At 37.1% G+C, this 26,639-nt stretch overlaps 1 protein-coding gene across 6 annotated transcripts in view; it reads right to left on the reverse strand.

The window, feature by feature from the left end:
- Window positions 1-26,639, reverse strand: part of CSMD3 (CUB and Sushi multiple domains 3) — a 578,243-nt gene that overhangs the window by 383,532 nt on the left and 168,072 nt on the right. For all 6 annotated transcript variants that reach the window (XM_085572460.1, XM_085572459.1, XM_085572458.1 and 3 more), the window contains exon 5: window positions 3,155-3,362. In XM_085572460.1, coding sequence (XP_085428586.1) covers window positions 3,155-3,362 — 208 coding nt within the window. The remainder of the gene's footprint in view (window positions 1-3,154; window positions 3,363-26,639) is intronic.

Below are 26,639 nucleotides of genomic sequence, written 5' to 3' on the forward strand. Positions count from 1 at the left end.
TACTATTGAGGTATGATTTTCATCCTTGTGCTGCCATATTTATGTCAGGCAGAGGTTTTCCTCTGTAGCCTTTGATATGAGCATTATTTAATCAAGTACATTGACTGAAAATAAATCTAACCTGTTTGGGCACTGGATAAATAAAATAATCACTTTGTTAAAAATATCTGATTGAGAATCAGTTTTACTAATGCATGTGTCTGTTAAAGATTAATTGTCATGACAGTACACTTAATTTTTAAATGCCTCCTAAAGGCTAATTTTTATTGTAACCAAACTGGCAATAAAAGTGACTACGTACTTATCTAACATGGATAACTGCATTTTCCACACACACAAAAAAACCCAATCCCAGATAATACCCTTTTCCATACCAGATATTATCTGCCTGATCACCCTCACTTTCATTACCACTGGTTAGTATATTTTTCACTAATATTTCTTAGAGGTTCTGTTTATAATTCTGTTATTTCATAGCACTAGTAAAATGGGATTTAGGGTTAGGAAATGCCAACTAACAACCAAGTCCTCCAAATATGGAGGAAGAACAGCTGTCAACATGTGCATGTTTTTGGCTTGGCCTGTTTTTTGCTAGATAAAAATGAACATTTCACTAGATCTTATTTACTTTCAGTTTTTTTGTTTTATTGAAAAAATGGGAAAAATAATTTCCTCAAACAAATAATTTTCCTTCAGTTTCACTTTCAAAATTTAAGAAATGCCATAATTCCACTCAAGCTGGCAAACGTTAGAATAAGCAACATGACGACAAGAGCCCTGAGGGGCATCTTTTTACTTAGCACAACCTTTTACTGCTATTTAAATGACAATGGCCTATCAAGATTTTCTTGAGAGAAAAGACAGCCATAATTGAAAAATTATAACAACTGACTACAAAACTACAGAAAGTTAGCACTTCATAAAGAATTCCAAGTCTTGTCTTATGGATAGCACCAGCCTATCTACTTGTTGCCTAATCTGGCTCTTTATTTCACTTAAAAATAAAAAGCAGAGATTTTTTATTTTTACACAGCAGATGTGCAGAAGAAAAGTTTGAGGGTTTTTTTTAAATTAGTAGGTGTAATAGTCATATAAAGCACAAAATTTTCTAAGACATTATTTTATAATATTTATTATCCATATCAACCAGTAAGCTTTTAGTAATTTTGAAAATTAGAAAAGTTTTTTTTCCAGAATGAAAGATAAAAAAACTTGGATTTAGTTTTAGATTAGCTATAGTCTAAGGGCATATATAGTATTACCACTCTAAATCTAATTAAAAAATTGCTGTTAATTAAGCTTTCCAAAGCTGTTTTTCCCAACATATGGGGGATACTTTTCCATAATTGAACACATCAGTCCTATTTAAGGAATATAAATGACAAGCTAAAAAAAGAATATGCTCTCAGTCTGTTTCTCTACATGAGAACATGAGCAATTATTAAATTAGCATTGTAAATTTTTATGTTTTGTAAACACATAATGGGAATTTCCATATATAAAGTAATATTATTATATCATTTAAATGCAGCCTTGTATTTATAGAACAAAAACTGGAATCATTGTTTGAAGCTCATAAATGAATAAATAAAACACATTCAAGAAAAATCTAATGCACATTTAGTTATTATAGTGATTCATAATGTCTGTGTCATTGGTATTATCTCACTAATTATTATAAATTATTATTTAAAATTTATTTTATCTGTCAGCTAGTTCAAAAGATTTCAGTTTAAGACCTTGAAAAACTCAATGGCAATTAAGTACTATTCTAATACAGGTAATTAACTATGTAGGTGGCAGTATAAATTAACTCAAATTAGAAAACACTATTAGCTAAATCTTAGACTTTTATTACACTCTGAAGCAGTAAGAATATATTACTTATATATAATGCAGCACTTACAGAAATCTAGTCTGATGATTTTAAAACAATATAATTATCTAATTTTAGATCTTTCCTTATTCTAAAATCAAAACCATTTTATTTGGTCTCTGTTAGATTTGGAGGGGGTTTATACTGATATGAAGAAAACAAGACTCTACTGACCTTAATGTATTTAGTCAACCACTTGTATCACCCATTGTTCACATGCCTCTGTCATACAGAACCTCCAGAAAGTTTTATGAGCCAGTTAAGAGATCAAAATTTTACTGGAGACCATAACTGTGATTTATGGGTTTGTATACAACTCCTTTTCTTTGAATCAACAGCATATTTAAACCAATAAAACAAACAAAAGGATTTGTCACATTGACATGTTTCTTGACTAGTGTGATCCTGTGTTACCATAAAACTACCAGTCTAGAAAGCCACAGAATGTATATTTAATGTATAAAATGTATAAAATTTATTTTTCCTATTAAATTGAATTTGATATTGAAAGAGGTTATTTACTATTTAATTTCTTATGCTTGTGTTACAACATCTGCATAACACATCTACACTAAGATTAAGAATTGCAGAAGTCAGACAAGCAAAAATACTGTTACTACTGCTAAGAAAACAAATAAAACAACAATCATAAATTCTCATTAAAGGTGCTATATTTGGAGTAAAACCAAAGCCAAAAAGTGCTGCAACTATTCAGCTAAGGGTGTTTTATCTCATGGATCAGGATGGATATTTCTAGGTAAGCGTATCACCAACAATACATTTAGAAACCATTATTTAGAAACTATGTATACAGTTCTCTGTACAGAAACTTGTCCAGAGACAGCCCATGACCAACAGGCATGGCCAATGCTAATTCCCCCTAGCTCTGTGCTGGAAACCTCCATGCTATTCACTTTCTGACATTATGAATCTGTCTGAAGGCTTCACCAATTATTACCAGTACAACAGTCCAACCCATTCTGTTTCTAAATATATATATATTTAATATAATAATGGTTAAATGGTTAGCCACATAGACAATGAGGCAAATGAGTCTACAGTGCCCATAATTTTGATGCTACATCTTTAGAATATATTTAAAAATCATTTTACAGCTGTAATTGGAATATCAACACTTATGCCATGGTCACAATTATTACTGGGAAGGGTTTTTTTTTTTAGCAAGACTATATATTCACAAAAGGAAAAGTAACAAAAAGTTGTATTTTCACATTTCATCATCTTTTTATCACATTAAAATTACAATATTTGACTTACCCTATTGTAGGTGGTTCAGAACCCTCTATTTCCAAATAATCATATTTTTCTTCCATTTGGAAATCTGTAAATATGAGTGAGATAGTATCACCAGGCTCTGCCACAATTGTCCATGTGCAATCTGCATTATTATGATATTCATTAGGAAAGTTGGGGCTCGTGATGATTCCACTCGATCCTCTCATAGTTCCTCCACAAGCGTCCTCAGCTGTAAAAAAAAAAAAAAAAAAAAAAAAAAAAAAATTAATTACCCCTTAAAAATGTATATTTTTTTGCTGAGAACAGAAATTCATTAGTGTTCAGGTGAACAATTGGTAAAAAGTTTTTAACATGTTTGACTTGGAATGATGCTCCAAAATTAAGGTGTTATAAAAGTAATTGCTCCAAGTTACCAGTTACTTAAGGATGATTATACTTGTGCCAGCACATATTTTTATAATCTACTATTTATTAATAATTATAAATCTTGATTAGCATAGTTTTAGTCAATTTACAATAGCAAGCAAAAATGTCACTATTTCTTCTTTTTCTTAACCAAAAATGTTTTCATGAATCGAGTTTAATTCCTAAAATAAACAATCTGACATGTGAAGTTCAACAGTCACATTATACTGAGAAAAGAAGCATGAGAATCTTACCTATTATATAATAACTGTATTGCCATATTTTATTTGAGTCACTAGGTTTATTATTGAGAAATAATTTTCTCATTTTCAAACAGCTGATGAGTTTTCAAACCAAAGCCATTCACACGTGATTTCTTAATGTCAGATGCAAGATGCTTTCACAATTAAGATGTTTACATCAATATAATAAGTTTTAATAGATCAAATATTTACTATTTTACCATAGGAATGCATTTTTCATGTCATATCAAACTGTGAACAGTGAAACTATTTGACCAATTATCACAATGATTTTTTTTTTTTTAACAATGACTCTGAAACTAAAATTATTCTGCTTTTTAGCATGTGATCTTATGCTGGATATACCAGGCAAACATTGGATATTCACAAAATCAGTTCTAAAATAACTTATTCTATGATGGAACAATTCGCACATGATTGATGTTCTGTATCTTCCTTATTAATAGAATATAGATGCCTAATAACTCAAAAAATATTTTTGAGGATCTATTTGAGCTAATAAAATTATTTGCAAATTTAGTGTTTTTTCTTTCAAACATGGAAATATCTTTCAAATAACTTGAATGGAAATATCATATTGCATTATTTCTTCAGTCTGTTACCTAAATGCTTGAAGCATATTTGAAGATTGTTTCTGCTCAATTAGAGTGTTAGTATGAGTAAAACTTGCCCCAGAGTCTGAAAATCCAGCCAATACTGATGACAAATGAATGATAAAGATAGAAAAAAAAACCCCAACTTTAAGGAGTATAGGATCACGAAACAAAAAGTTTAAAGAATTCTGACACACAAATTGGCTCACTTTTAACAGAAAGAAAAAATTCATTACTCTTTCTTACAGTAATTTATGAGTTTAAAATACCAAGTTTTGTCTTTTAAAAATTCTGCTAAATTATGCCATGGCCAGATTTAAAAAAAAAAAAAAAAACAACAAACAAACAAAAAAAAAACCCCAAACAAATACAAAGTAAAAACATATCTTAAATTTATTCTTACTAATTAGGCAAAGCACTTTGAATCCACTAAATACAATAAAACTGAGAAACCTCATCACATCACAGGTTCTGGCCCCATACTGTGAAAGGAATAATAAATAAAATTAATTTTAAACTGCTAGTTTACACTAGCAAACTTTCTTACTGTATTGCAGAATTCATGTTCTGCTTTTCACAAGTGAATTGCAGAGAAACATATCTTAGTTCCTAGAAATATAACAAACTGTTTACTAATAAAGTTGCTATAACACACCGAAACTTAAATAATTAGTGTGACACTGTTTAAAAATATAAACAATGTCAATGAGTGTGCCATTTATTCTGAGCCACAGCTGGCATTTTTCCAAAGTGTGATTTTTGCTACCATCAGCAAGATGGCCCAAACAAATCATCATGGTTTCTACTCTGATTCATGCAACAAATTTGCTACAAATACAATTTATATTACCTACATTTAAGTGTTGCATATATAACCAAAAGCACACTGGATATCATTTTAGTGTATTGCAAGCATTAGAACAATAAACAACAGAATTACTGTACTGTGATTTTATTTTCCTCTGCTGACAATATAATTTGCTTGGTTCAAGTCTTGCAATCAGATTCCCATAGGCAAAAGCTCCTATCTGTGAGAAGACTGAAAAGCATTATGCCCATGCAAATGTTTGGTGCCTTAAGTTGTGAAGACAGTGTAAAAAAAGATTTTGATTCTCAAGTAAATTGACAAACACTGTTGACAGGAGTTCTACCACTAAATTCATAGTGCACAAGACCCTGACAAATTAAAAAAAAATAGTAATTGTATCTTGTGCAACCTGCTTTTAGCACCCCTATTTCTATCACAATTGAAGCAGCATAATTTCTTAGATGTCAGCTATGAAATGTTGCAAATGAAAGAATAACTGGTACGGGAACATTTAGTTTCTGGCTGATCATCAAAGTGCAACAAGCCCAGTAAGGAGATGTGAACAAGGAAGAGAGGAAAGATAAACTTTGCTGTGGTTTTGGAACAGATCCACAATAATCTCTTTCTATGCCTTTCTGTAACTCTCTGAATTACCTCTAAGAAACTACCAAGGTAGGAATCCTCAAAGATATTTAAAAGCCTAAACCCCATTTCCATGGGAAAAGAGGACCACAGTATACTTAATGGCTAAAGCGGCAGGATAGGGAAACCTGTGTGTGTGCCTCAAGGACATTTAATCTTGGGGGAAAAATAATCTGTGGTGCAAGTTTTATGAAGCAGGGAGCAAAATAGCAGGAATAACATGAACCAATGGAGAGTGAATTTTGTGAGGAGCAAGGACAGTGTGGCAGTGACCTGGATCTGGCTAGTGTTGGTGCCCAATCATCAAGTGTGCTGCTTCTCCTATCGTAGGCACCCATCCTGATGAATGGATCCCAAACCACAGCCTATTTTTGAGCATCTGGAGGGGAGGATGAAGTCCATGAAATGGGAAAATAATACCTGTCTGTGAAAGGATGGAAGATAGTAGTTAATGAGAATGTATTTATCTATTTGTTGGTTATCAAAAGCATTTAAGGATACAGTTATGTTGTATGTGTATGTGCTGCATGCTTCCACACCCAATACATGCTACGATCACTGCAGTCAAAATGTTGTAGCTAAATAGCAGTAAAGCACCTAAATACCTTGAAAGAATTGTGTGCATCCATATCCTTTTAATTTCCAGTTACCAAATATGAAGAAAAACATTCACAGAAATTATAAGACAACAGTTCAGTTAAGACTTGATAGAGTCTGACATTGTTCAATTACAAATACATAGCTAATACTGATTTTTTTCACAATCTACTTTTAAAATTCATACTTCATACTTTCAAATTAAGTGGAATTGGTCATGTACTAGGAAATTTTATCCAATAACAATCTTGCAAATGTGATATGAAGGCATAAATGCAAAAAATACACTTACTGCCAAGATGTCATTTTTCCTAACATATTTCTCTGATCTTAACCATATGCTGAAAGGGGAAGATTTTTCAAAGTGATATGCAAGAGGGGACTTGGCATTAAAAAGCTTTTCAAGGTATTTTGGATTCAAATTAAGATCACTGTTTGAATATGCATAAGGGCTCTTGTGCAGAGGGAGTATCACTGATATCATGATGAGTGATGATTATGAAAGTAATGTTTTGGGGGTTTGCTTTTCATTTTTTATTTGTGGGCATAGATTTGTTCTATTTTCATAGATACCTGAATGTTTTTATATCTTTTTTTTTCTTTTACAATCTTATTATTAAATACCCATTAAAAAAAATGATGTGAAATGTGTACAAGTTCAACTAATCTCAAGTGAAATCTGATGTCATAAAGTTTTACCTTTTTGTCTTCCTGGTTTGCTGTTCACTGTTCATTTTTCATAATAAATTTTGAAAATATATTTTTCTAGTTATGTCTTATTTAATTTTCTGCTTATTCTTGTGGCTTTCAGTGATATTCACAATAATGTTATATAAATATTAAACTGTAAATTTCAGTAAAATGGATGATCAAATACAGGCAATGTCATCAGTGATTTATAGGACATGCAAATTTGTGGATTTCATTGGGAATTCAATGAGATTGCATGGTAGATCAAGCTTTAATCTGGTACACAATGTATCACATCATCTTATCTATCTAGATATTTATAGCAAACTAAACAGTTACATTTTCTGCACATCCTATACTGTCTTCACAAAAACCCTCCCAGCTTTGATTTAGTTTCTTGTTTTGTTAATAGAAACTATACAGTCTAAAGTCTAAAGTGAGAAACACCTTAAAAAGTTAAACTCAGTTTTAAAGTCTGTAGTATTACAGTCTGATTATGAAACTCACTAATGACCGCAGTAATAGATCACATAGGAACAAAAATATCTTTAGGAAGCTCTATAGGCAATGTCAGTTCCCTCTGTTTCCTCCTTTGCACAAACAACACTTATTGCTTTTTTTTCCTGCCTGCTTTTCTTGGAGACTCTGTATATGTCTATCCCAGAACTCCAGCAGTGCCAACTGTTTTGCTGTGGCTTTGTGATTTTAATAATGTCATTGATCTCTATTGCATGTGAAGTTGTTATTCTTGGGCTTCCCATGCCACATTTGCTTGCATACAGACACTGGAGATGTGTTTCTGGTCACCCCACTTAATCAAAAGAGTGCAAGAAAATCCCCTATCAGTCTGTTCTGTGTTCACTCTGCCTGATCCTCAATAAACCTTGAAGCTTTGGTAACCAACCACAAAAATCCAGTGGACCTGGGTCAAAGACCTTCTCATTAGATTAGCATGATCTTGCTCTGCTAAATAAAAACTAGCTCTTCAATTTAGTCTCAATAAGGTAATGTTTAGAGTCAGAGATTAAAAGAATGGATCTGTACAGTATAGAGATCAGTGTCTGAATTATAATGTATATATTTATTTTTATAATATTCTGATACATTATAGAAACTCCAAAATATAATGCAAGATAGATACATAAATATATATCGGAGAAACATTTATATGTTGACTTTTCTACAACTCTATAACAATGAAAATATTTCAGCCTTTCCTCATAATTAATGCACAAAGAATAACCTTACAGATTTAAGAAATTGAAATATAAAGACTGTAAAACATGTATCAACTGAAAAGTTTTCAGGACAGCTTTGCACAAGATTTTTCATTTTCGACTTACATAAAGTTCATACAGCTTTTGAATAGAGGGATATAAAACAATTCTTGAGGACAGATGGAAGTCTTATTTTCTGTATCGATTTGTAAAACTCACAGATTTTAAATTCCAAATAAACCCAGTGATGGCTATAAATTGACATGATTCATATCCTCAAATCTCTCACTTTGCACTTTTGCGCTGTATACCAGTAAAATAAAAAAGTCAAATAATGCATCTGTAGCTAAAGAGGTGAGGAGTTTAAATGGTGCTTGAACCTAGATTAAACATAATAAATCACCTTCCCACCTACCACCGCTGAGATAGAACCACAAAAACTGCCTGTGCTGGGGGAAAACACTACAATACCTACACAGTCTGTGCCTGCCTGGAGGCTTGGACTGGGCAACACAGGCTGACCCGTGAGGAAGGCGGCCACGCACTGCCCCGGCCTGGCACAGCCCGACCGGCACCGCAGCCTGGCCGTGCTGGGGGCAGCGGCCACCAAGGGCGGCAGGGGAGGCACAGCGGGCACCAAGGACACCAAGGGCGGCAGGGGAGGCACAGCGGGCACCAAGGATGGCAGGGGAGGCACAGCGGGCACCAAGGACACCAAGGGCGGCAGGGGAGGCACAGCAGGCACCAAGAGCACCAAGGATGGCAGGGAGGCACAGCGGTCACCAAGGGCACCAAGGGCAGCAGGGAGGCACAGCGGGCACCAAGGGCACCAAGGGCAGCAGGGAGGCACAGCGGGCACCAAGGACACCAAGGATGGCAGGGGAGGCACAGCGGGCACCAAGGATGGCAGGGAGGCACAGCGGGCACCAAGGGCACCAAGGATGGCAGGGGAGGCACAGCGGGCACCAAGGATGGCAGGGAGGCACAGCGGGCACCAAGGACACCAAGGATGGCAGGGAGGCACAGCGGGCACCAAGGGCAGCAGGGGAGGCACAGCAGGCACCAAGAGCACCAAGGATGGCAGGGAGGCACAGCGGGCACCAAGGGCAGCAGGGGAGGCACAGCAGGCACCAAGAGCACCAAGGATGGCAGGGAGGCACAGCGGGCACCAAGGACACCAAGGGCGGCAGGGGAGGCACAGCGGGCACCAAGGATGGCAGGGGAGGCACAGCGGGCACCAAGGACACCAAGGGCGGCAGGGGAGGCACAGCAGGCACCAAGAGCACCAAGGATGGCAGGGAGGCACAGCGGTCACCAAGGGCACCAAGGGCAGCAGGGAGGCACAGCGGGCACCAAGGGCACCAAGGGCAGCAGGGAGGCACAGCGGGCACCAAGGACACCAAGGATGGCAGGGGAGGCACAGCGGGCACCAAGGATGGCAGGGAGGCACAGCGGGCACCAAGGGCACCAAGGATGGCAGGGGAGGCACAGCGGGCACCAAGGATGGCAGGGAGGCACAGCGGGCACCAAGGACACCAAGGATGGCAGGGAGGCACAGCGGGCACCAAGGGCAGCAGGGGAGGCACAGCAGGCACCAAGAGCACCAAGGATGGCAGGGAGGCACAGCGGGCACCAAGGGCAGCAGGGGAGGCACAGCAGGCACCAAGAGCACCAAGGATGGCAGGGAGGCACAGCGGGCACCAAGGGCACCAAGGATGGCAGGGGAGGCACAGCGGGCACCAAGGATGGCAGGGAGGCACAGCGGGCACCAAGGACACCAAGGATGGCAGGGAGGCACAGCGGGCACCAAGGGCAGCAGGGGAGGCACAGCAGGCACCAAGAGCACCAAGGATGGCAGGGAGGCACAGCGGTCACCAAGGGCAGCAGGGGAGGCACAGCGGGCACCAAGAGCACCAAGGATGGCAGGGAGGCACAGCGGGCACCAAGGACATCAAGGATGGCAGGGAGGCACAGCGGGCACCAAGGGCACTAAGGATGGCAGGGAAGGCACAGCGGGCACCAAGGGTGGCAGGGGAGGACACGATTTGATGAGGACACAGCGAAAGATGAGGGACAAAGGGGAGCCGTGGGGTGGACCCTGTTCCCTCGCCACCAGTCAATGGCCAGCAGAAGGTGAGGTGTGGCAGGAGCGAGGGGAAGGGAGAGATGGAGCCCAGATGAAAGCAGAGGAAATCTCTGTTCTATAAGCACTCTAAGATTTTGTCTTCTTAGTTTTTTTTTTTTTGTTTTTTGCTTTTTTTTTTTGCAAATCCTGAATCAGTAACTAAATGTTTATGTTACCTGGAAATAAATTAAAGTTCAGTGATATCCTCAGAGTTGCCCTTTTTCTCTCCACATTCATGTTTTGAATGTGATTTAAGGAAGTTGGACTCTTCTGTACTGATAAGAAAAGTAACTTTTCTACTAAATGGTGTACAGAGGTCTTATTTATTGTTTTTTATTCTATAAAGAAGGAAGGAAACATTTAAACACAAGTAAAATCTTGGCACATAAAGCCCGTACTTTGTCTTTTTTACAAAAACAAAAAAAAAACACAACACAAACAAACAAAAAAACAAGCCAAAACAAAAAAACCAAAAGATGCAACATCCTGAACTCTTATGTATATATTTGGTTAAAAATGTACCTAGGATTATTTTTTTAAATTTTCTGTTTTAGTAGACCATGATTTGAAATTGAAAACTCACAAAATTTTTTTAACAAAAATAAACAGTCTGTATATCAGTCAACCATGCCTTTACTGCTGTCTTCTAACAAAAAAATAAATTGTATCTTTTTCTCATGTAAAATGAACTTTGGGAAAAGATTAGTGCTTTTATTGCTTACAAACAAAGATAATTTAAATTAAAATATTTGGGCAGGCCTTGTATGAATATAAATACAACAGAAAAATATATAAATATTTCTTGATGATCAAACTATTTCCTATTGTTCTGTGAAACAATAAAGCTTAGAAGCTCTGCAGCATTGATACTCATTTAGATTTCAAGGTTCTCAACCCTGATATTTACTGTTTCTGAGGAGCATAAGACATAAGAATGAATTAATAAAAAATGGAATACAGAGGAAAGCAGAAATTACTTTAATTGATTCCTTCAACAAAAAAAAGGAAAAAAATTACCTAGAAGTAAATGCATCAATTAATCAACTTGAAATTCAACTATTTTTTCTTTCTCATTATTTTTAATATCTACGAGGAAGAACGTTTTTTACCATGATTTATAAATGCAATTTTGTCTTTAAAATTTGTCATGTCTTTAAACCAAGCATGAAAAATGTGAAAGATTATAAATAACATAATACTTGAGATTTTAGAAATTACTAGTGATCTCGTGGCTTTTGTTGGGGTTTATTTCTTGAGAGAAACTGCATCAAAGTATGAACTTGTCAATGGCTGATTTTTACACCTGGTTTTGCAGTTTTGCCTCTGAACCACAAAATATTATAATTAAATTATTGTAATTTAAAAACATATTTATGGAAATGTATGAAATAATGGCAATGGTGTGTTTTAATCCAGCTGGCAACAAAGCACCACACATCCACTCACTCCAAACAAGCAACTAAGTATTTGAAATGGCACTTGTTTTATTTATCTTTTGATATTTTACTGTATAAAAAAAGTTTGTTTCTGTTCTGTGAAATTATGTGGTGGTAGAGCCAGGAAGAAGGCTGGATCCTAACCAGAGCACCCAGTGTCATCTGACAGACAGTGCCTGCAGAGAGGAAGAGTTAGAGCTTCCTTTGGGATCAGTTTCCACCTCTTAGTTTGAAGGACCTTCTCAAGAGAAGAGTGTAGCAGGCAGGATGTGAAAGCCACCAAGAAAAAAGCTTGCACAATGAAGATTGTACTGGGTTAGTGTGGCAAGGTTTTTGTATCAAGGGGCTGCAGGAGTGGCCTCTGTAGACATCAGGGGCTGCCCCCATGGAGCCAGTTCAGGATGCTCCAAGATGGAGCTCCACCACTGAGTAAAGCTGAGGCAATTAGCAATCTTGGTGGTGCCTCTGTGATAACATATTTAAAAAGAGTGGAAAAGACATGAAGTCCAGTGAAGAAGAAGAAGGTATTACAGGCTACAGGTGCAAAAGTTCCCCTGTAGCTGGTGAAGAAGACTGTGGTGATGCACTCTGTGTCCTTGGAGATTATGTATTATGTTTGCCTGGAGAGGCTGTGGAACTTACAGCCTTGGAAATTTTCAAAAGCTTATGAGCTGCATAAGACCCACAGAAAATATAACTGTCTTTAAAGTCAGACTTGAGAGGTCTGTTAGATTTGATAACCTCTTGTGGTCTCCAAATAAGTTCTCCGATCATTCAATATAGTTCTCCTACAATAGCTTAGAGAGAGAAAAGAAAAATAATGTCCAAGCAACTTAAAAAACTAAAACAGTGAATAACTTGTATTGTTTTAATTCACTTACTATTTTTTTTAATTTTCCTGCACATAATTGAGTAGAACACCTAGAGCAAGATCAGGGGAGAAAAGAATACTTCCTTTGTTTTATTTTCAACTCTCTTGACCTGATTATAAGTTGTATTTTTTTCCCTCAGAACAGGTGCACTATACTAAGTTTTGTATCATTCAATGGAGAAAGGATTTCAATGTGTACATCTTCAGTTATTTTTATCTTAGCTTTAAAAATGTTGGAATGAGACCACTTCAGTGGTCTAAACTATCAAGCAAGATTTCATACTAATTTCATGTATTACATTCAGTATAGGACTTTAGAGGCGTAAGAGGCTATCATAACTTTCATTGTCTAGTCCTTTGAACCTTCTGTTCTAATGGCAACTGGATTACAAGGAGCATGGAGCTTAAAATAATTTACTTTTATGAACTGAAGAAAAATGCAAATGTTCATCAAAATTCCTTCCTAAAATGTGCAATTCCATATGCTCATTTTTGTAAAACCTCTTAACAACAGTCTGTATTCTTATCAAGCACTGTGCAAAACAAGAAGCTCAATTTCTGTGGCATATTTGTGATCTCTTTACTTCTGTAAAGTTACATTTTTACAAGAATTTGTTTTTTTTTTTACTGCACCACAAAATACCTAAATGATGAAAAATATTTTCAATATTTCAGAGTCAAAATTTCTGTAGTTACTTAATTGTGCAGAGACTTTCAAATTCAGCACTCCTGAATGTGAACTGTAACTACTGCTTCACCAGAAGAGAGGAGCAGGACTTAACCTCTTTTGAAGACATTTTCTCAGCCAACTCATGACTGCTTTGGCAGCTCTGTTATCTTATTTGCCAAAATTTATCAAACTTAAATTAAGTCTTCCTGCATTTGAAAAGTTCACAGAGACATTCAAATTTGGAAAACTAAAATCAGAACTGGAAGGAAAAGATTTTTACACCACAGAAGCATTTAGAAATAGGAGTTTCAGTGCTCTGTTGAGTGATGAACAAAATTTTTCAAGTAGAAGTTGAATATATCTCCGCTTTAGCCAGTAACACTCCCATAGACAAATGGATAAAGTATGAGGTAGATGATAAGTCTGGGATTTGTGTTGAAAAGTGGCTGAAGAACTGGGAGGTGAAATGCATGAAGGGTCATGAAATGCAAGAAGCAGCATAAAGTCCAGACAGAGACCAGTTCCCTTGTACCTGGAGTACTGTACTGGAGTAAGCATAAACAGCACAGATGATTGTGGATAAAAGCATCATATAGTCAACCCAGGACAATACTGTAAACACCGAGTGTCATGAGCGTTAACATTAGCCACAGATCAACAACTGTCAGACCAATACCAGAAAATAGAAAGGTGCATAATGTGTGTGCTTGTGGACTGATCTAATTTCCTCTAAAGACCCTTGCCTGTAGAGATGTGCTGGAAATGTTTTAATTCACCCATATGAAATCACATAGAAGCAAAGTGCCCACAGTGGAACTGCTGTGTGTTGAAGCCCAGCCGTGGCATGAACAACAGCATTGAGTGGCTGGAAGGAGTATTGACTTCTGTGGATGTTGCCAACATCCACTCTGGAGTAGTAATCACAACGTACATCAGTGTGAGTAAGGTAAAACCCTTACCCTGACACACCTATTTCCTCTGATCTTCTACCTAAAAGATTGAGTTCTGGCAAGTACACTTTTTGGTATTCCTTTCCCCCCATGACAAGTTTCACAGTGAATATATACACATACACATAGATGTTTTTTAATATCTGTGATTTTTGTCACTTCAACATTAATAAAAAAAGTTATACAGAACAGTTATTTTAAAAAGCCTTGCATTTAGAGCCATTGAGGCCTACAATATGCATCCTCCTTATTTCACACATAATTGAGTCAACAGGTAGTTATGGCATCTTTGGAGCCATTCTGGTTTATGATAGAAATCCAAAGCATTAAAGATGTGTGCCAGAAGTCATTATAGATTTTTTTCCTGGAAAATCATAATGCATGTCTAATAGTCAACTTAAAATCTCAGGTTGGTCCATTTTACTACTTCAGATTTAAAACATGATTCGAATTATGATCCAAATGTTCATCTTTCATTTTCATTAGCTTGGTCTCAGCTTTTGAAAACTTCAAAGATTCAATTGCCAGTACTTAAAACATATGCAAAAATTTGTAATAATGATCTTGTGAAAAAAGCAATGATAGTAGAACTGATCTACTCGTAAATAATAAAAAAAATGCTTCTTTCTAGGACTGTTTTCACATAAAGATGTTTCAATATGTTTGTTGATATTAGGAGTCACAGCACTCTGTATGACTGCAGCTGTTAAAGACACTTCCCAAAATGAAACAGAGCTGAGTTGAAGAGCAGGTATTTAGAGAGGCAGCAATCTCACAATTAAAACTCTGAGGTCCCCGATGACAGACACTGTAGTAGCCTACCTTGCTGAAGTCAGAATTCTGAATTCTGAAAGTGGTCCTCTTTATTGCTACATTCATCCTTTATTCCCCTATTAACCCTCTAGCAGGATATAGAATCAAGTAATTGTTTTAGTTGGAAGTGGCCTTAATCATCATCTACTTGCACCCCCTCTACCACTGGCAGGGATTCCTCTAAAATACAAGACATGAAAGTATTTTGTTTTATAAATTCTTGTGAAGTACACTCTATCTTATTAAGTTTAAAACTTTGCCAGGGTTTGAAAAAAGAGCTGAATACATATGGTTGCTGTCAAACTGCTCTCCTGATAAAGGCAATTAAAATCAGTGTCCTGATATTATTTGTGATAAATATTTATTGGTAGTATTGGTAGCATGTTGAAAATGAAATATCATATTACAATGGAATCATGCTATCAAAGTGCCTAGACAAGATAAATATCAAAAGGGAAACAGTATGAACATCTTATCTCAATATAACCAACTTCATACCCTGACTCCTGTAGCTTGAACTGAGGTCTATTACAAGCATAAATTAAAGTGCACTAAACAAGATATAATTATTTGCTTACCTTGACCCCCAGACTAAATGCACTGGAACTGTGTAGCCAATGCAACAGCATAACCAGTACAACCTAAGCATTTCTGTGATATTGTATTACCACAGAGAGACAAAATACACAAGGGGCTTTGAGAAATATGCGAGTGATTCACCAAAGAGACAAGGATGTTTGTAGCTGCCCATAGGAGACATCCCTATAAAAAAACTGCAAGGTAAGATAAGAACCAGTAACTATTAACTATTGTCCTGTCCATTAAATGAGAATGGCTGTCAAGGATATGTTTTCATGACCCAACACCCTGATAAATGCATGTGGACATATTCAAATAGATTCACTTGTAGCACTTCTCATCCAATACTTGGTAGATCACATTGTTGATGAAGATGGTGAGATGTTATGTGTACTGATGGATGGATTTGCAATTCCATTTGGACCAATGGTGTTACACAGGATTTACTAAAGCAATATTTTTACTCAATAAAAGGAGGTATTTAGAGATAGCATGAGGGAAATATCCAAGTTCCAGAGACTAAATTTCTATCAAAATAATTTTAAAACATTAATTCTAAAATGATTTGGCTTTTAATGTCATGCTGACATAAGGCAAATACCATTTATGTGTCTGGGCACCTTCAGTGAAGTAACAGCAAAGAAAATCAACAAGAAAATACAAATTGGCTGAGGAACCTCATAGAATTGGCTGCAAAAGTAGTTGCACCAAGTGACAATTCTCAAAGAACACAATGTAATAATACAGTAATAAAATGCATAATGTGCTATTTTCATCATGATGACAATGTAACAGTTAGAATCAAAGAAAAACACATTCCTTACATTATAGCATAGACTACCTGAAAGTTAAATAATTCAACAACAGCATAAATTATTGTCATATAAATTAAACATTATGCTTAGAAGAACACAGTGCATATGATTACATGTATAGCAAAATGCAAAAGAAGCCCTGCATTGCACTGTTGAAACTTGATGTTGAATTGACTATACAATCACTAAGAATTTCAGTTTATTTTCTTCCTTTTCCTTTTCCAGCACCTCTTAGATCTATAGCTGAGCTTTTAGCAAATTTAGCAGTAGTGACACATTCTGAAAAACACTGATAAAATTTTCATGAAAATAGACAATTAGATAGATGTGAATTACAAATTCCTTTTCACAAATTCACAAACTGGAGAGCAAATACAATCAAATTATTAAACAATTAAAATTCACAGAAAGGAAAGGACTAGAAAACCAATGTTTTTGTTACATCTGACCGCCACAGAAAATAAAGATTTTTCACCTTGTTTTTTTTCTTTGTGTGTTTTTGAAGGGTTGAATAAGAGCCTGAGGATAGCTAATTTTCCTACTTTAGATTTTAAATGTTAAAAAAACCCTTGATACTTGTGACACTATTAATTGCTTCTCTTCATATATTCTAAACTGATGTGGTTTCTACAAGTGTTTATATTTGTCTGCATCTACAATAACCTCAGCTAAATGAGGATCAATCACAGAATCATAGAGTGGTTGGATTTGAAGAGATCTTAAAGATAATCTAGTTCCAACCCCTTGCCATGAGCAGGGACACCTTCCAACCTGGGCTTATTTACCTCCAGGGATGGGATATCCACAACCTCTCTGGGCAACCTGTTGTGACTCACCACCTTCACAGGAAAGAATTTCCTCCTAATATCTCCTCTAAGCCTACCCTTCTTCAGCTTAATGCCTTCCCCTGCTGACCTACCACTACACTCCCTTGTGAAAAGTCTCTCTCTATCTTTCTTTTAGTAGTCTCCTTCTAGGTACTGAGGGCCTACAAAAATTACTAGTGTTTTTGAAGCCATATTCTATTTACTTCCTACTCTACTCTCTAATGCAGAAATTCCCTATACTTCTGCAGAAATTATTAAAAATTAAGATCAGAAAGTTATACTTTTGAAATATTAAAACTTGTAGGAAATCAAAAGTACAGTTCTCAGCCTGCAGTATACAATTTCAAAAATATGATTAAAATAAATTACCTCAAAAATAATATCACAAATATAGATACATATATCAGGTCACTTCATTATAGTGTTTATATAAATATATATTTATGTACTTTATTAGTAAATGTAATTTTATATGTAAAAATTATGTTCTCAGTACTCTTATTTGAAGTACACGTATGAAAAATTTATAAGACTAGTTAAATTTTTTAGCAAATATACAACATTTATTAAAATGCAGCAGATTTACAAAGTTTATCTTTTTTATTAAGTTTCTTTTTGAGAAAATTCTGTGCTATAATGAATGAATTTTTCCCTTGCTTCTTTGCTGCAATTAGATTACTTGCCATTCAATCTGTTAATATGTGATCAAGATAATGTTCATATTTGTCCTCCTGACACAGTAAAAATCTTTATCTCAGTTCTGCAAAGGGAAATGTACCATTTTTGGCAGAAAACAGTACAGTGGTTATTGATAAATGAAGAGCAGCAGCCTCTAAATATGATCATATGTTTTTTGACAAGGAAAGAAAAGAGAAAATAAAATTAAAAACTAGTTCATATTCAAAAGCTTGGTTGTTTATTTCTCAAAACAGATTCATATTGATTCAAGGAAGCATACAACTTGTTGTTGCCCTGGAAAAATTTGTTTCTAGTTGTATATATATAACCCTTTGTGCACCCTCTCAATTCCCCTGGATTTGATCTTCTCATTTTTTCCTTTGACTATACCAAATAATCACTGTATTATTCTTACTCATTATTTTATCTTCTGTCCCATCTTTGAATTGTGGTGACTTTTTATCCATTAGCAGTTTCAAAATTGCCTGTTCTATTTCGCAGAACTTCTTACCCGCTGTATCTTGTGTTCTCTCAAAATCCCTATCCATAGTCTGATACTTCAGGATAGGTTTTTACAACAATTTCTTTTGCTTTGCATTTGCAGGATCCGCTTAATATGTGGAACTGGAAATCTCACCTAATTTTCATGTACATACACACTAGACTTCTGTATTTGAGCTAGTCACCTTAGGCTCTTTCATAATCATTTATGAGAAATAGACATTTTTACAGTGCATCATATTAAAAGGCCAGTATGAGTGTAAAGGGTCTGAATGGCAAGGTTATAGAACAAGGCGGGTTACAAGGGTGGTTTCTGTGAGAAGCTCCTGGAAGCTTCCCATGTATCTGACAGAGACAATGCCTGTCAGATGCCTGCTGGCGCCAAGGTGCGCCCACAGCTGGTCAAGGATGAGCCCATCAGTGATGCTATCACCTTTGGGATAATGTATTCAAGAAAGGCATAAAAACTGTAATTTTAGCTGGAGAGAGGTATGAAACCATGAGGGAAATAGCCCTGCACACACCAAGGTCAGTGAAAAAGGAGGGGGAGAAAGTATTAGACGCCACAGCACAACTCCCCTGCAATCTGTGGTGAAGACCACAATCAGGCAGGCTGGACCTCATGGAGGTCCACAATGGAGCAGATATTCACCTGCAGCCCCTGGAGAACTTCATACTGCAGCACTGAAAGGAGACTTGGCCCCATGGGAATGGTACTGAAGTAGGCTCCTGGCAGAACGTGTGGAGAAGCCTACACTGGAGCAGATTTGCTGTTAGGACTTGTCACCCCATGGAATATCCCACACTGGAACAGTCTGTTCCTGAAGAACTGAACTCCATGGAAGAGATCTATGGTAGAGCAGTTCATTAAGAACTTCAGCCTGTGTGAACAACTCAGTCTGGAGAAGTTTTTTGAGGACTCTCTCCCATGGGAGGGACCTCATCCTGGAGCAGAGGAAGAGTCTGAGGAGTCCTGCCCATGAGGAAGAAGGAATGGCAGAGACAATGTGTGATGAACTGGCATTGACCTCCATTCTGTGGCATCCCTGCAATGTTTTAGAGGGGGAAGTAGAAAAAATCTTGAGTAAAGTTAGTGCCAGGAAGAAGGCATGGGTGGAGGGAAAGTTTTTAATATTTTATTTTATTTTTCATTATCCTACTCAAATTTCATTGGTAATAAAGTAATTTCCCCAAACTGAGGCTGTTCTGCCAGTGACAGCAATCCTGAGTAATCTGTCCCTGTTCTTATCTGGATATCCATAAGCTTTTTGTTAGATTTCCTCTCACCTGCCCAGCTGAGAAGGGAGAGTGATAGAGCCAAGGTCAGCCCAACACAACGGGAAAGACAAAGGTATACTGGACTGAGTCAAGTTGAAGGTTGCTACAGTGATTTGGGAGCTGGAGCATATGACTAGAGGAGAAGCTGAAAAAACTTGGTATGTTCAGGTTGGAGAAAACAAAATACATGAGGCACCTTACTATTGTCTTCAACTTCCTAATGGGAAGGTACTGAGAACATGGAGCCAGTTTATTCTAAAAGGTAAATAGCAAAAAGGACAGGTAGAATGAACATAAAGTGAAATATGTGAAATTCCAGTTCAATGTAAGGTAAAATAAATTTTTCATGATTGAGGTCAGACATTGGAACTGGGGCCCAGAGACAGTCTCTAGTGACAGTATCTTCATCTTTGAAGATACTGAAAGTAGACATAGGCCCAAGCAAATTACTGTAGCTGACCTTGCTGGACAGAAGGCCTAGTGGACAGAAGGCCTCCTGAGGCCCCTTCCAACCTAAATGATATCATAATGTCTTTTAGCAGAGAACATAAGAAATGTAGTGAACATGTAGACTTCTATATTGAAGATGCTTGGAGGAATCCCTCTCATCCTGTCTATTCCAAATCTAGCTAAACACCATTCTGCTTTGTAACTTCATTTAAGTTGATAGTACAGAAGGCTGATTGACTCTTTGGTCATCTAATAGTATTCCTAAATACTAAAAATTTTGAGAACTGCTGTAAAAATGAATAAAAAATGTTATGTGGTTTTAATGTGAAGTAGTCATATAATATGAAAATTAATTATCATGAGAAGAAAGGGACATCTGAGAAATGGAAAAAAAACCAAATCAGTCTTACTTAAGCTCTGTTTTTCAAAGATCCCAGAAGAGAACATGATACTTCTATTAGTAAGATAACACAGTTTCATTTCCATTACCAAGATAGATTTAACAATGTATTTACTGCTGTCCTGTTAAATGAATCTTTCTCTTTGATGAGAATATGTTTTCTCATCAAAACATTGTATTTTTGCAAGTATGATTTCTCTGCAGTTGTCAACAAACCTCTCAATTGCATACACAGTTCAGAGCCCAGAGGAAATGTTTAAATGCAAGAAAGTCCAAGAAAGAAACCCCACCATCTAAGTGCTGCTATTCTTTAAGAGCTATGGAAATTCAGATATGGAGAAAGAAAGTTACTAGGCTGATGTAAGTCACATGCCCATACCACATTCCTCTTGCTTTTTTTTTTTTTTTTTTTAATCTACTAGAAAAAATAATCATGACAGAGAAATAGCAGTCTAGGTCACATTTCTCATTCACTCTCAGTAAATGAATAGACATATCTTCTTAATATAAAACTGCCTAAAATTAGGACAGTGGCTCTAGATTCACAGAATTTCAGGGCTTATTATAGAAAGAAATATATTCCATTTAATGAGGGGATTAAATGTTTTCATTTATTGCACAATTTGAAATGAAATGCTTATGCACAACACAAACTACCTAAAAAAGAGGAAAGGGGACAAATCAGAGAAAGACAGGACTTTTTGGAGTCTTTAATAATGTTCTTGTTTCCATGGAAACCCTGCCAGTGTGCAGGATAGACTCCTCTAGGGAACTGGTGATCACATAATGCTTTCTAATTATGTAGCAACAACTTGTTTTATTTTTCAAATATAGATCTTCACTTAATACCACACATATATTGCCAAAGGACACAGGATAAATTTCATGAAATGAAGAACAATACAACATGAAAGTACGCTACACAGGACAAGATAATATTTTTGGTTGACTTATACCAACTCTACTCTCTCACATTTTAAAGATATTAAAAAATATGTAAGTATATTTAAAAATAAGAAGTCAAGTAATAGTTAAAGCAATCCAATTTTTAAGAAGCAACAGCATATAAAAAGTTCCAAGTGACCCTGTAGAAACTTCCTAAATCTCTTCAAGTTGAATTCCACCCAGCCATCTGACACATTTGGTATCAAGACAATCTATGCAAAAACTGCAGCTTTTTTTTTTTAATAGAACCTCAGTGGGAATACTGTATTTCATCTGTCTGAATATTTAAAAGAAGAAATAATCTGCATATACACATATGCATGTACACAATTTTAGATTTACTTCCTGTATGGAAAACACTGCATCATACACACTGAACATAAAATCACTGTCAGTGGTTTTGAGTCTGAAACACAGCACATACCACCTATCCCAGTACTTGCAATTAGATGTCTGAGGCCTATGCCTTTAAACAGGGCTGTCCTGAGTTCCTTTCTTTCCTTCTCTGGGGTAGCCTGTGCTTATTCTTAGATGAACTTTCATACTTATACTCATGGGCCAAATCTGCAAAACAGTCTTTAGAGGCTCCTCATCTTCAGATTCTCCATAAGGCTTCAGTTTGCATAGGCCTATTTTGCTTGTCAAATATTTGTTCAAATTAAATACTGTCAATTTTTTTCAGAGTTTCTAATCTGTAGTTACAAAATAAATTTCACTGAGGTTTGCAGCCTCTGGGCAGGGGCTATGAGACCTTGAAAATTGTGTGTTGACTGTTTACATACCTACTAGAAGTGTCTGTGATTTAATCAGTTCATTTTTCTTCATTTGTTATTTGGGTTTTCTTTAGATTTTGATACAAAGATGAAATGGTAGTTTAGCAACATGAAATCTTTGGAGGTAGCTATGACAAATGTTATAATTAGATATGAATGGTATATAGTCAGAAGTCCCTAAATCGATGACAGGGAGAGGAACAAATGCATTTTTGTTCCAAAATTCCATATTCTTTCCTAAATGTACAAATAATAAGACAGACATCATTAAATTCATGACATTTGTTCATTTGTAGAATCTTAATGCTCATATCTTTATCTTCACTTTTTACATATTTTTTTAAAAATGTGCGTAATATTTATCCACAAACTGAAAGTTTTTACTGAACAGAGATATCTGATCAGTGTTCAGAAATAAATGTGTTCTCTTAGTGTGCTAGAGTTGTTTATAAATTTCAAGCTACTCTTCAAACGTATCTAAATACTGATGGCAAAGCTCTTTGCTAGCAGCTTCTTGATTTGGACCATAGATCTTTCAGATGATTGTATAAAAATTAAGAAAAATGGTGTATCATTAGAAAGATTGGAAGAATCAAATACTGGGATGATGGAAAAGGGGGCTGTTAGTGTAATTATTTGTACACATTTAGAAAATCTCTTCATTGGACCTTCTATGTACTACCCTAGCCAGAAAATGGCTGAAATGCAGTAGAATCTACTAAGCCTGCCAACTCCTGTGCTGACATTGTGCAGATTATACATTAATTTGTTCTTGGACTAGAGGGCTACAAAATCACTATTGTCTGTAAACCATTTCCAGAGTGCTGGCACAAAGCAGATAATATGCAGCACTGGAATTATGTCTGAGAGGAAATTATTTGGCTAATAACAAGATCATTATAGCATCCTTGTTCAAAATGGCAGGTAGTCTTACAAATAGCAGGGTAGACATGAGACAGAAGCAAATATAATCCAAAGATACTTGAAATTAGAATGGTTGTAAGGCTATATGCAACAGTACAAAACAAACAGAATTAATATGTGGTGTCAGACTTAGCAATTCATGATACATGACACATATTTCTGGCTCTTCTATGCCCATAGGAATCTTTGGTTAAGCAATTTATCTAAGGTTGTAGGTGGTGAGCAGTAGTATTCATAATGGAGAAACAAGGCATGTAAACAACAATGTGCTATCACAGACTGAAGAAGATACTGAAAAAACAGCTTACCCTGTAGCTTTTCCAGTAAACAGAGCCTGGAAAAACTGTAAAATAATTTCCCTGACTGACCAAACTTATAAAATCTGTAATCTTAAGAATTATATTACTGCTGTTGAAGAAATATTGTTCATTAGGCAACTTCAGCTTATGATAATTAAAACTATTTCTTGCATTTCTTGTGGATACCTCCAGAGCTGATAGTCAGAAATTTGACAGAATGAATGCTTGAAAACTATACTTCTGAAAGACAGATTTATGTGCAGATACATATCATCCTGAATTTATATGCTCTTTTCCAGAATCATCTTAGGAGTTCTGTAAAAGGTAGGACCATGGATCCAACATACAAAATTAATATAGATTTGTACTAAAAACAAAATCTTCCTAGATAGTGTCTTTGTTTACCAAAATAGCATATATATTACTCTTCCCAGTAGCACAGTAAATCTGTTGTAGCATAATCCTTTGAATCCCTTCACCTTCATTTGGTTCTCTTGTTATCCAAGATGAGGCAGTCAGAGAACTGCTGGGACACTTGGATACTTATAAATCAGTGGGCCCAGATGGGATCCACCCTAGGGTTATGAGGGAGCTGGCAGATGAACTTGCAAATCTGCTCTCCATCTGGCTCACTGGTGAAGTCCCAGACAATTGGAAACTGGCCAAAGTGACACCCGTTTGCAAAAAATGTAGGAAGGAAGATCCTGGTAATTATAGGCCAGTTAGCCTGACCTCAGTACCAGGTAAGATAATGGAACAGTTCATACTCAGTGCTATCGCACAGCACTTACAGGATGGCCAGGGTATCAGACCCAGCCAGCATGGGTTTACAAAAGGTAGGTCATGTTTGAGCAACCTGATCTCCTTCTATGACCAGGTGACCCATCTGGTGGATGCAGAAAAGGCTGTGGATGTTGCCTATTTAGACTTCAGCAAGGCCTTTGATACTGTCTCCCACAGCACACTCCTGGAGAAGCTGGCAGCCCACAGCTGGGACAGGAGCTCTCTGCTGGATAGGAACTGGCTGGATGGCCGGGCCCAGAGAGTGCTGGTGAGCGGTGCTGCATCCAGCTGGGGACAGTCACCTGTGGGGTCCCTCAGGCATCTGTGGTGGGGCCAGTTTTATTTAATATTTTTATAGATGACATGGATGAGGGCATCGAGTCCTTCATTAGTAAATTGGCAGACAACACTAAGCTGGGAACTTGTGTTGATTTATTGGAAGGAAGGAGAGCTCTGCAGAGAGACTTAAATGGGTTGGATGGATGGGCAGAGTCCAATAGCATGAAGTTTAATAAGTTTAAGTGCCGAGTTCTAAATTTTGGCCACAAAAATCCCCTACAACATTACAAGCTGGGGATGGTGTGGCTGGATAGTGTTCAGGCGGAAAGGGGCCTGGGGGTGCTAGTCGACAGCTGGTTAGATATGAGCCAGCAGTGTGCCTTGGTGGCCAAGAAGACCAATAGCATTCTGGCCTGAATTAGGAATTCTGTAACCAGAAGGAGTAGGGAGGTTATTCTTCCCCTATACTTGGTGCTGGTGAGACCATATCTTAAATGCTGTGTCCAGTTCTGGGCCTCTCAGTTTAGGAAGGACATTGAGATGTTCGAGCACGTCCAGAGGAGGGCATCAAGGCTGGTGAGGGGCTTGGAACACAAGCCCTGTGAGGAATGTTTGAGGGAGCTGGTGTTGTTCAGCCTGGAGAAGAGGAGGCTTAGGGGTGACCTTATTCTCTAAAACTTCCTGAAGGGAGGTTATAGACAGGTGGGGGTCAGTCCATCGGGCAGCAATTGAGAGAGCAAGAGGACAGAGTCTCAAGCCTCGTCAGGGAAGATATAGGTTGAACATTAGGAAAAAAAAATTCACCAAAAGAATAATAAAGTACTGGAACTGTCTTCCCAGGGAGGTGGTAGAATCACCATTTCTGGATGTGTTTAAAAAAAGAACTGGACATGGTGCTCAGTGCTATAGTCTAGTTGAGGTGTTAAGGGCATAGGTTGGACTTGATGATCTTAGAGGTCTCTTCCAACCTCATTATTCTGTTATTCTGTTATCTTTCCCACTTCCTCTGTTATTCTTTTTTGCCTCTTACTATCACCATTCAGTTCACTGGAACTTGGGGAAGTGGCTGTAAAGGTTCCTAATGGAAAAGGACCTGGGGATGTTGGTTGGACAGTGGCTGAACATGATCTAGCAGTGAGTCCAACTGGCCAAGGTCAATGACAGTCTGACCTGTGTCAGTGATTGTGTGATCAGCAGGGCCAGGGTAGTGATTGTACCTCTTCACTCAGCTCTGGTGAGGCCACACCATGAATCCTGTAAATTCTGGGCCTCCCACTATGATAAAGAAAATGAGAGGTTGGAGTCTGTCTGGAGAAGGGCTGGTGAAGAGACTGGAGCACAAGTCTGATGAGGAGCAGCTGAGAGAGCTCGGAGTGTTTAGCCTCGAGCCAAGGGGGCTCAAGGGAGGCATCACTCTCTCAGTTGCCTGAAAGGAGGTGATAGACAGGTGGCTGTTGGTCTCTTCTCCTGGGTAACAAGAGATGGAACAAGAGGAAATTGTCTCAAGTTACAGCAGAAGACGTTTAGATTGGCTATTAGGAAAACATTTCTTCATGTGAGTGCTTGTCAAGCTTTGGAATAAGCTTCCCAGAGAGGTGGTAGAGGAGCACAGGCAGCAAGGCTTTATGATACCTAGGTTCTGATAGTAGTTTCTTTCAGGATAGGTCAGAAGGATAAATCTCTGTTCCAAATACTGTGTCAATGCATTGAGGCAAAGAAAATTGATATTCTAAATAATCTCTCCTTACCCTCTCAACACATCTATGATACATGGAAATTTCACCTCATGCTGTTTTTATCTCATATGTTACTGCAGGTTTTTATATAATGTCCTCGTAGCTTATGTACTCTTTAAAATATGCTTGGTAAATAATTATGCAGAAAGAATTAACAGT

The sequence above is a fragment of the Lonchura striata genome, chromosome 2 (genome assembly GCF_050655825.1).
Source record: "Lonchura striata isolate lonStrDom1 chromosome 2, ASM5065582v1, whole genome shotgun sequence".
NCBI classification, from domain to species: Eukaryota; Metazoa; Chordata; class Aves; order Passeriformes; family Estrildidae; genus Lonchura; species Lonchura striata.